This window comes from Pleurodeles waltl, chromosome 5 (genome assembly GCF_031143425.1).
Source record: "Pleurodeles waltl isolate 20211129_DDA chromosome 5, aPleWal1.hap1.20221129, whole genome shotgun sequence".
In the NCBI taxonomy this organism is placed as follows: Eukaryota; Metazoa; Chordata; class Amphibia; order Caudata; family Salamandridae; genus Pleurodeles; species Pleurodeles waltl.
Window position 1 is genome coordinate 964,207,951 of NC_090444.1, and position 12,238 is coordinate 964,220,188.

Sequence of the window (12,238 nt, forward strand, 5' to 3'; positions counted from 1 at the left end):
GGCTGACTGCAGTGACTAAAGAACAACAGACTGGAGTGTAGCTTGGAGTAATTACCACACACCAGCTTTTTTTCTTTTTCTTTTTTGATTTTGAATACTCTGAATTATATGTCTGTTCATTCTGATCTTCCACTCTTAGCTCATTGAGACAAATATATGTAGCACACCTTATTGGGATCAATACTGTGTTTTAATGCTCAATTTAATTAAACTGCAATTCATACTCAGCACAGTATAAATACAGACCTGCCAACTCACACAGTGCCACTGTGTGCCACACTATTTTGGCTCTCCTCACATCGACACCCGTTGAGGAGCCCAAATCACACAGTGGCAGGCAAGGAGAGCTACAAACCAATGAATAGTGTGGTTTTTGTTTAATTTAAGGAGAAACGAGGTTGATGGGGAAGGACATGGGGGCAGACTGACCTCAGCATAAAGCCCCACACACCCCTGAACGGCATGTCCCCGTCCAGGGGGGCTGGTAGCATTTAAAAGTGGGGGAAGGCTAAGTGCCACACTGATTATAAAGAGAACAAAAAAAACACCTTGTCCCTCCAAAAACCCATAATAAATCGTCGCCTCCCTCCAACAGTCCATAATAAAACACCCTCTCTCTCCAAAAGCCCATACTAAAACAACCCCTCCCTCCAAAATACCAAAATAAAACTACATTTAAAATAAATAAAATGAAAAAAAGGTACTTACCCACTGCTGCACGTCCCCCTCGGTGTTCGGAAACTACAGTCTGCTGTGGAGCTCCCCTAACCAATTCAGACGCTTCTCTCATGCTATTAACCAACATGAAAGAAGCTCTAGGATTGGATGGAATGGGTTGGCTGGACACTCCTTCAGGCCCTAGTGGCCTGCACTGGCTCTCCACCCAGCTGTGTAAGACAGCTCGGGATGGAGAGGATCAAAGTGGGCATGTCAGGCTGGCAGTCACAAGAGAGTCGGCCAAATGACATGCGCACTTTAGAACGCCCCGCCAGTCACTGCTCCAGTCCTCCATGATGCCAATCAGCAGCAGAGGACACACCAAGCATGCCTTTTGGCTGTGGGGCACTGGAGCACGCACATCAGTAATTATTTCATAGGCATTTTATTTTTTCACATTCGGCTTGCAGCAGGTGGGGTGGGGGTTGACGCTCCCCTACCCTCGTGGAGAAACTGCAGCTGCCCAAGTCTCACACTGTGAAATTTATTTTTAAGTTGGAAGGTCTGCAAATAGTCACCTCTAGCAGCAAGCAACCAAAACTCAGCAGGAACGGAAAGGGAACTTTGTAAACTGGGAGTAACATTCTAAAATGTACAGAGTATACCAAGAAATAGGCATCTTTCATGTTCCTGTTTTTCCGCACACATTTTCATAATATTTATAAAATAGTATTTTAGACTTGACCATGATGTGCATGAAATCAATAAGTTGTATGTGATAAAAATAACAGTTTTTCTAATGGTTAATATTCTGGCTCCTAACTCCAAAGATATGGAATTATTGTGTACTATGAAAACTATGAATGTAGACACCTCTCTGCACTAAGTCTGCCATGATGTGTTTGGGGATGACTACTGCAGATTTGCTAATCAGTGTGAAACCCATCTGTTAAAACTGAATATGTGCTCCTCGCTGGTGGATCCAGGATTAGTTGTCTGAGCCAGCAGTCTCCATCTGAGCATCTTTGGGTATGTGACCACATGCACTAAAGCAGAAAGTTATGTGCCTAGCCTATTTGCATTGCTGGTTTTTGATGAGTACTAATATGGCTGTCATCTGGTGCACTTGAACTCCGTAGGGAACACCATGAAAAATGAGAGTAAACACACAGCTCTGCACAACATCTAACACAATGCAATTAGTTACAGCTTTTGTAAATTTGCCAATCCATATGCAAGCCATGTACTGACTTTATTGCATGGGGTTGAACAGGTTATCTGTAGAATGTCACACATTGTACCTCAAGATCTGCTGAAGCTCTGGACTCCGGTATATAAACTTGTGCTTGTAGCCAAGGTCCTTGTGAAAGGGAACAAACTGAACTTTGTAGTCCCGCAGGCTGCGTGAAGGTGCAGCAATGTTGTAAAGCTGTAACAATGAAACAACAATAATGAACATATGCTGTGCTACTGAAAATAATATGTAATTTCTGAAATCTTGATAACTGCTTCAGAATATTACTTCCAAGCACTGAAGCAGACTCAACATTAACACTGCTTGCTGAACAAATAAAAAAATAAGTTACTTACCTGTAACTATAGTTCTCCAGTATTGGAATCTTGACCGTGATTCATGCGGAGGAGAATGTCCTGCATTGTGACTATGCAAAAGGTTTGACGTTTGAGGTATTTGTTTAAGTCCTAGAGGTCGAGAATGGGATGCCATTCCTCCCAGTTCTTGTGTATTAGAAAGAAACGTGAGTAACAACCTCTGCCCTTTTCCGAAGAAAGAACCCTCTCTATTGCTCCCTTCTTTAGCATGGTTTCGACCTCCGAACGGAGTTGTTTTAGATGCTTTTGAAGGAAGGTATGTGGAGGGTGTGATGGTGATATTTGGATGAACTCCAAGGTGTGGCCAAATTGAACTATTTTTAATACCCACTGGTCCGACATTATTTGTTGCCATTTTTGAAAAAAGTGGGATATTCCTCCTCCTATTATGTGAATTGGTGGTGGGGAGGTAGCCAGAGCCTAAAAGCAGTCATTAGCGACAAACTTTGTCTTTGCCCTGACAAACTCTACATCTAGAATAGGATGCCTGGGGTGGTTGCCTTTGTGGATATTGTGTTTGAAACTGATGAGTTGCATATGAGGGATAACAAAGGTTTTTAAAACTCCCTCTATATGATGAGATTCCTCGCCCTCTGGAGGCATGAAAAGGCAACTTCTTGAACTGTAGGATATCCAATGATCTGGCAGTGTCCGTGTCAGTTTTAATCGCTTGTAAGACTTCATCTACGTGCTTGCCAAAAAGAGCCTCCCCATAAAATGGAAGGGTCAATACCTTATTCTGTGCTTCCAGTCGAAAGGTAGCTGCCCTAAGTCAGCCTTGTCTACAGAGCACCGCCCCACCTGCTAGTTTTCTAAAAGCAGTGGTAGCAATATCCACTGTGCAATCAATAACCTCAGCCGAGGTGCGCTCCCCCTCCAACAGGATCTTCTGTGCTTCCACCTCTGAATCCTCCTGAAGCTGGTCCAGATACGGAGCGATAGCCGCCCATAATTGCCTGTCGTATCTGCCCAAAATAGCCAAAGAGTTTGCTGCTCTCACTATAAGCCCTGACATAGAGGAAAACCGCTTCCCAGTGTTGTCTAGCCTTCTACCTTCTTTGTCTGGAGGTGCTGAAATTGGCATTGATGGATTCTTAGAATGCCTCTGTGTTGCCTGGGTTATTACTGAGTCTGGCTTCGGATGCCCAATGAGACATGTTGGAGCATTTTCTGGAGCCTTATACTTTTTGTCTAACCTTGGTAAGGCCGCAGTCACAGTCACTGGGTTTTTCATTATTTTCAGACCTTCCTCCCAGATGTAACTCACTATGGGTATGAAGCGTACACACTTTTGAAAGGGCTCCTTAAAATTGCATAGGAAGCAGTCTATTTGTTTAGATGGCATGGGCAGCGCGAATCTCTTCGCTGCTCTTTCAAGCAGATTATGGAAACCCCAAAAGTCTCCTGGGGGTGAATCCACCTGAGTAGGCGATGGAGATGATGGGGTTGGTAATAAATAGATGTCCCATTCAGATTGTGTGTCCTGGGGCTCACCTTCCTCCCTCTCCTCATCTGAGGAGTCTGTAACTTGTAGAAAGGTTCTCTGCGGGGTACTCCTTGTCGATCTAGGCGACAACATGACAACATAGGTTTTGGTACTGGGGTGGAAGGTACTGACGGTGGGGGTCCCGTTGGGATTTTTTCTGATTGTGGTGCCCACGGTAACCTCTTTTTGTAGTCTGTCAACATAAGTTGGAGAAAGAGACAAGGGAACTTGTAATACAGACCATATCCTCTGGCACACCTTGTTGGTCGCTCTGAGAAGACTAATATGGCTGGTCATATTCGTCTTCATCATATTGACACTTGACGTGAAGCTGAGAAGGACTATGAGCCGCCACTGGCTGCCGTCGACGATGTCGTCATCACCGGGATGGCCGTTGACGGTGGTATCGGCGATGGCATCGACGATGCAGTCATTGATGGCATCTTTATCTTCATCGACGACGCTCTGGTCTTAGATACCATCAATGTAGATGTCGTCGACTAGCAGGAAATAATAGTAGAAAAGCTGGTAATTGTGGATGTTGTTGTCGCTGATACAGCTGCCGTATATGTTCTCGTCGAGAATGGTGTCGACGAAGATGACTTCGTCGACGGTGGGGTCATCATCTCTGAAGAAGGTTTTGACTCCTCCTTTGAAGTTGAAGGCCGGTGTTCAGATTTTGATGAAGAAGATTTTCTTTCATGAGGTGATGTTGATAGACTGCGACCTTCACCAGACCCCAGTGAGGTCTTTTTAAAAGCTTTTGAGGGTTGCCCTGAACCATTTTTAGAGTGAAGTGATCTTTGTCTCTTTTGGGACTTTTTGGAAGACCAGGAAGATTCCTCACTGTCAGAATCTGAGACAGGGTTTTCCCTTGTTTTAAGCTTTTGGAGCCATATGAGCAGTCTTCCCTCTCTATCCTTTAGAATTTTTGAAGAAAAGGTATGACATACCTTGCATTCAGCAACAGAATGTTCAGGGTAGAGGCAATATATACAGTCTGTATGTGGATCCTCAGAGTGGAGACTCTTCTTTCCACATGTACTGCAGTCTCTGAATATACTTTTTCTCTCTCTGTCAGACATTATGATGATAATGTCAGGCCCAGAAAGTCTGAGTGTGAGCAAAAACACTCTAGAATAGAGAATAATTCCAGATGTAGCAGTGAAATCTATTCCAACAGGAAAAAATGAGCAGAGCTCAGTGGAGACTCCCTAGCACGACGTGCAGTAGAAAATCTGAGGTACTGGAGCTTCTCTCAGGAGGGGTGTAGAGGGTGGGATCATCTGATTGGTTGAATCTGGAGTTTGGTCCTTTTTTACATAAAGACTTGGATTTAATACTTAAAAGGAGGGCTGTAAGCCATAAGCCATTATTAATATTATATTTATGGAGACATTGAGGGTCATTCTGACCCTGGCGGGCGGCGGGAACTGCCAAATGGCCGCTCCACGGTCAGAAGACCGCGGATGCCATTCTGTCTTTCCCGCTGGGCCGGCGTGCGACCGCCAAAAGAGCGCCTGCCGGCCCAGCGGGAAAGGCCCTGCAACAAGGAAGCCGGCTCCGAATGGAGCCGGCGGAGTTGCAGGGGTGCGACGGGTGCAGTTGCACCCGTCGCGATTTTCACTGTCTGCTAAGCAGACAGTGAAAATCTTTATGGGGCCCTGTTAGGGGGCCCCTGCACTGCCCATGCCGGTGGCATGGGCAGTGCAGGGGCCCCCAGGGGCCCCACGACACCCGTTCCCGCCATCCTGTTCCTGGCGGTAAAAACCGCCAGAAACAGGATGGCAGGAAGGGGGTCGGAATCTCCATGGCGGCGCTGCTTGCAGCGCCGCCATGGAGATTCAGCCCATGCAGGGGAAATCCGGCGGGAAAACCGCTGGATCCCCTTTTCTGACCGCGGCTTCACCGCCGCGGTCAGAATGGGCTGGGAAGCACCGCCAGCCTGTTGGCGGTGCTTCCGTGGTCCCCGGCCCTGGTGGTCTTGGACCGCCAGGGTCGGAATGACCCCCATTGTCTTTTCTAAGGTACCAGGGACTCCCATCTTGACGATGGGGAATGATTCAAGCATGTGAATCTATGAAAGTTCCAATACTGGAGTAAAAACAAAAGATTTGGCAAATTCACAAACCCTTTGTTTCGTCCTGCATGCAGAACATGAAACTTTCTTCAGACTACTTAAAACAAGGAGAAGAAGGGCTAAGATAATGGTGGGTAGAGGAAAGGGAAGCTGGGGATAAGGACTAAGATGTAATGGACTTGGCAAGCACAGCTTAGCTGGGGAATACATGAATTAGTAAGGAAAGAGTGAAGAAAGGGAGGTCTTGAGTCTTATCTGAAATGGAGGAGGTTCTTTTCTTTTCTCAGGAGAGTGGCATTGTAGATGAGAGAGTGGGTTTTAAAGTCGACATCTTTGTCCATTGGTAGCCTTTGTATGTTCTTTAACTTGGTGTTTTTATGTCAGACTGCTTTCCTCAATCAGAAAATTAAATGCTGATTGAAAAGCAGTTTAAAAAAAGATTTAAAGTGAATTACTACCAATCCAGGCAGGGACTCTACAATCTCAAAATATGGTAAAAATGGTCATGCAAGTGAAAGATGCCCATTATGATTATAAAAAAAAATGGGTGATGACAAAACTTTTATAATTTGTTAGTTTCTCATCAAAACACCTATAAAAGACCCACTGAAAGCATTGTGGACACAAGCAAATTTGTCCACTTTAAACGCATCACCTTCAGTACAAGTTAAAGCACAGACTATATCATTTTCTTCTCAGGAAAGATATTAGGCAAATCAGGCCTTATCAGTTCACAAGAGAACCCCTGCATTTGCATGCCAGCTTCAAAGGACAGATTTCAATTACTAGTGTTAGAAATATAACCAAAGCTGCCTCCCTGTCTCGGATATCAATTTATTCTCTGTTACTACTCCCACTTGAAACACTCACCTAATCACACAATTTATTCTGAATTTCTTTGCTGGACTACAATTGTTCCATTCACCAGTTGGTAGGTTTATCCTAGACACAAGGTGTATCCGTCTCACCAGCCTCACACAAAATTAATAAATAAAAATACATAACTAAATGAAGTGATCTGTTTCAGCCTTCTGGTCTGTTCAATTATCATTCACATTTTGCTTCCACCTACCACAGCAAACAGGATAGGGCATTAGGTCAGTCCACTTCAGTTAACGGCTCTGCATCAATGTGACAGTATTTTACATGATCACATATGCACGTCCACCTAAAAGAAGTGCACTTCAGACCAGGGCTGTAGGCTGATGTTTTACTTTAGTACTGCTTCTTTTCTTTTCGTTCTTTATAATTTTTATTTTTTATTTTTAACCATCCTGTGTTCAAGCTATGAGTCTGATTTAGAGTTGGTGGACGGGATTGCTCTGTCACATATGTGTGGGATAGCATGTCCACCGTATTATAAGTGCCATAGGATATAATGCACTTGTAGTAAGTTGGATGAGATATCGGTCAAGTTTGTGTCAGAATAACCTGTCTGTCTCTCTCTAAATTAGGTTGTATGTCCTCAGGTTACTGTAATTCAAAGCAGTTAGTACTATTTCTCTTTGTACCAATAGGAATACTATTTTCCTCAGATGTGGATTAAAATTGAATGGGTTTCTATACCTGTTGTAAGTATACCTGCCTGCTAGAATGCATGTTTACTACTGAAATTATGTGTGATGGTCATTTATTTTGTTTACATTTTTTACTGAAGGAAAATGGTCACCATATTTAGGTGGTGGCATGTTTTTTTGCTTTCCTTTTATTTTTTTGACATATGCTTGCAAGAATGTATTTTTAAATTAAGCATGTCACCAGATATCCAGGATTAGACTTAATGGCTTTGCAAATACTTGTTTTTGTAATGCTGACCTGCAGGGCGTTGTGCTATCTGTGGGTATCCATGTGGTGGCCTCCCCCCTTCTCGTTTCCATCTGTTCAACATTTTTATTCCTATGGTGCTCAATAACCTGTTCATTTCTCCCCTCCTAAGATGCCATCATTTTGCTGCCCACTTGCTTAATAGACATTCAAAGTACATGCAAGGTTCAATATAAACAAGCTGTGAAGACCTGCTATTTAACTTCAGATCTGGGGCTCACACGCAGAAAATAATGGGGACAGAATTTGTGAGACAAACATATCTATAGCTCATTTTAGGTGGACACCTTTGAAAATCTAGACATGCTGCCATGGATAGTGTAGAAAGAGCTTGACTCTTCTTAGGGAAGGAAAGGCCTGACCCTGATGACAATCAGAGGTGATGGGGACATTCCAATGATGAATAAAAGACAAGCATGCAGTTTAGAGAAAAAATGGAAAACAAATCTGGTTGATGTTGAAGGTTTGCAGCAGGCTGATGTGAGTTCACCAACTCTTAGCAGACATAATAACTTATCAAAAAGCTATCTTTCAAAAAAGGCAAATTTAGTTCACAAGGTAATGAGTCAAAGGGAAACAGTGTTGATAATGGAAAAAATTAGATTTTACCTGAATGAGACTGCACAATAGAAAGGGGAATTCTGACAACAAAACACTTGAAGACTTACTATTTTGTGTTGTATGGCCACCAGATGGTGAATTCAGAAAATCATTTCATACAAAAAATTATTTTATCATAAAAGATTACATGAAAGTACAATCAAAATGTAAATCTATCTTGATGGTTTCAAATATGGGACACATAACAAAGAACATAGAATCTTAGTGGAAAATACACCATATTTTCTGATGTAAGTTTTCATTGCGATTGCAGCATAACGGAATATGTTCCAGTTTGCTAAACTTAACCATTTTATTTCACCATTGGTCGATTGAGGAGGGAACAGGCGATTTCCACAGTGGTTATTAGCGATCAGACGATCAGAAAAGGTATAAAAAACACGACTTGTCCGTGTTTTATTAACACAGTTTCATCAAGACAGTGGAAGATCGCTTTTGGGGATGATGTACATTTAACTTTAACGCCTATTGATCACTTAAGAAACTAAAAACTTCCCATGATTTAGCAAGGTGTAGGTATTCAAAGCACATATGCTTCCTATTACATAGGGGGTTGTTAGCACATCGCTTGCAAGTGGCAGAAACCTGGAAAGAAAATACATTAAGTTTCTGAGGAGTTTAATATAACAAATTGTAGGAAAGTATCATCTTGCCTGGCATGTTACCCCCATATTTCACTGTATATATGTTGTTTTAGTCTATGTGTCACTGGGACCCTGCCAGGCAGGGCCCCAGTGCTCATAAGTATGTGCCCTGTATGTGTTCCCTGTGTGATGACTAACTGTCTCACTGAGGCTCTGCTAACCAGAACCTCAGTGGTTAGGCTCTCTCTGCTTTCCAAATTGTCACTAACAGGCTAGTGACCAATTTCACATATTCACATTGGCATACTGGTACACCCATATAATTCCCTAGTATATGGTACTGAGGTACCCAGGGTATTGGGGTTCCAGGAGATCCCTATGGGCTGCAGTATTTCTTTTGCCACCCATAGGGAGATCTGACAATTCTTACACAGGCCTGCCAGTGCAGCCTGAGTGAAATAACGTCCACGTTATTTCACAGCCATTTACCACTGCACTTAAGTAACTTATAAGTCGCCTATATGTCTAACCTTCACCTGGTGAAGGTTGGGTGCAAAGTTACTTAGTGTGTGGGCACCCTGGCACTAGCCAAGGTGCCCCCACATCGTTCAGGGCAAATTCCTCGGACTTTGTGAGTGCGGGGACACCATTACACGCGTGCACTATACATGGGTCACTACCTATGTATAGCGTCACAATGGTAACTCCGAACATGGCCATGTAACATGTCTAAGATCATGGAATTGTCACCCCAATGCTGTTCTGGCATTGGGGAGACAATTCCATGATCCCCCGGGTCTCTAGCACAGAACCCGGGTACTACCAAACTGCCTTTCCGGGGTCTCCACTGCAGCTGCTGCTGCTGCCAACCCCTCAGACAGGTTTCTGCCCTCCTGGGGTCCAGGCAGCCCTGGCCCAGGAAGGCAGAACAAAGGACTTCCTCTGAGAGAGGGTGTAACACCCTCTCCCTTTGGAAATAGGTGTGAAGGCTGGGGAGGAGTAGCCTCCCCCAGCCTCTGGAAATGCTATGATGGGCACAGATGGTGCCCATCTCTTCATAAGCCAGTCTACACCGGTTCAGGGATCCCCCAGCCCTGCTCTGGCGCGAAACTGGACCAAGGAAAGGGGAGTGACCGCTCCCCTGACTTGCACCTCCCAGGGGAGGTGCCCAGAGCTCCTCCAGTGTGCCCCAGACCTCTGTCATCTTGGATTCAGAGGTGTTGCTGGCACACTGGATTGCTCTGAGTGGCCAGTGCCAGCAGGTGACGCCAGAGACTCCTTCTGATAGGCTCTTACCTCTCTTAGTAGCCAATCCTCCTTCCTAGGTAGCCAAACCTCCTTTTCTGGCTATTTAGGGTCTCTGCTTTAGGGAATTCGTCAGATAACGAATGCAAGAGCTCACCAGAGTTCCTCTGCATCTCCCTCTTCACCTTCTGCCAAAGGATCGACCGCTGACTGCTCAGGACGCCTGCAAAACCGCAACAAAGTAGCCAGACGACTACTAGCAACCTTGTATCGCTTCATCCTGCCGGCTTTCTCGACTGTTTCCAGGTGGTGCATGTTCTGGGGGTAGCCTGCCTCCTTCTTGCACCAGGAGCTCTGAAGAAATCTCCTGTGGGTTGACGGAATCTTCCCCCTGCAACCGCAGGCAACAAAAGACTGCATCACCGGTCCTCTGGGTCCCCTCTCAGCACGACGAGCGTGGTCCCTGGAACTCAGCAACTCTGTCCAAGTGACTCCCACAGTCCAGTGACTCTTCAGTCCAAGTTTGGTGGAGGTAAGTCCTTGCCTCCCCACGCTAGACTGCATTGCTGGGTACTGCGTGATTTGCAGCTGCTCCAGCTCCTGTGCACTCTTCCAGGATTTCCTTCGTGCACAGCCAAGCCTGGGTCCCGACACTCTAACCTGCAGTGCACAACCTTCTGAGTTGTCCTCCGGCGTCATGGGACTCCCTTTTGTGACTTCGGGTGGACTCCGGTTCACTTTTCTTCTAAGTGCCTGTTCAGGTACTTCTGCGGGTGCTGCTTGCTTCTGTGAGGGCTCCCTGACTTGCTGGGCGCCCCCTTTGTCTCCTCATCCAAGTGGCGACATCCTGGTCCCTCCTGGGCCACAGCAGCATCCAAAAACCCTAACCGCGACCCTTGCAGCTAGCAAGGCTTGTTTGCGGTCTTTCTGCGTGGGAACACCTCTGCAAGCTTCTTCACGACGTGGGACATCCATCCTCCAAAGGGGAAGTTCCTAGTCCTCTTCGTTCTTGCAAAACACCAAGCTTCTTCCATCCGGTAGCAGCTTCCTTGCACCCTCAGCTGGAATTTCCTAGGCTCCTGCCCACACTCGACACTGTCGCGACTCTTGGACTTGGTCCCCTTGTCTTACAGGTACTCAGGTCCGGAAATCCACTGTTGTTGCATTGCTGGTGTTGGTTTTCTTTGCAGAATCCCCCTATCACGACTTCTGTGCTCTCTGGGGGTTGTAGGTGTACTTTACACCTACATTATAGGGTCTTGGGGTGGGCTATTTTTCTAACCCTCACTGTTTTCTTACAGTCCCAGCGACCCTCTACAAGCTCACATAGGTTTGGGGTCCATTTGTGGTTCGCATTCCACTTTTGGAGTATATGGTTTGTGTTGCCCCTATACCTATGTGCTCCTATTGCAATCTATTGTAACTTTATTGTATTGCATTACTTTTCTTGCTATAACCTGCATAATTTTGGTTTGTGTACATATATCTTGTGTATATTTCTCATCCTCATACTGAGGGTACTCACTGAGATACTTTTTGCATATTGTCATAAAAATAAAGTACCTTTATTTTTAGTATATCTGTGTATTGTGTTTTCTTATGATATTGTGCATATGACACCAGTGGTATAGTAGGAGCTTTACATGTCTCCTAGTTCAGCCTAAGCTGCTTTGCCATAGCTACCTTCTATCAGCCTTAGCTGCTAGAAACACCTCTTCTACACTAATAAGGGATAACTGGACCTGGCACAATGTATAAGTACCTCTGGTACCCACTGCAAGCCAGGCCAGCCTCCTACACAAATTTTTTGGGGAAAAAACATGAAATGGAAATTGGAATTTTAAACTGTACAACATGAAAAGCTATTCATCTTGGACCAATCGGCATCACTGAGGAATACTTCAGTTGCATTAAACCATTTCCTCTGAATGCAGGTAATTTCTGCAGTGTTATCAGGTAACAACTAATGACCCATCTGGAGTTTACTTGTTCTGGCGTATATAACTGCCAAGTTATTTCTTAAGTTTGAATAATTAATGGAAACTTAAAATGTTTGATCAATTCATTTAATTGGAAATAAGCTAAATGAATCCAGTCAGCCGTCACCGTTTCAGACTGCTGGAAAGCCGA

General features: G+C 44.7%; 1 protein-coding gene across 5 annotated transcripts in view; it reads right to left on the reverse strand.

The window, feature by feature from the left end:
- The window catches only part of ABHD12 (abhydrolase domain containing 12, lysophospholipase), a 497,414-nt gene that overhangs the window by 20,389 nt on the left and 464,787 nt on the right, over positions 1 to 12,238 (reverse strand). For all 5 annotated transcript variants that reach the window (XM_069235085.1, XM_069235086.1, XM_069235087.1 and 2 more), the window contains one exon: positions 1,959 to 2,086. In XM_069235085.1, the coding sequence (XP_069091186.1) occupies positions 1,959 to 2,086 (128 nt within the window). The remainder of the gene's footprint in view (positions 1 to 1,958; positions 2,087 to 12,238) is intronic.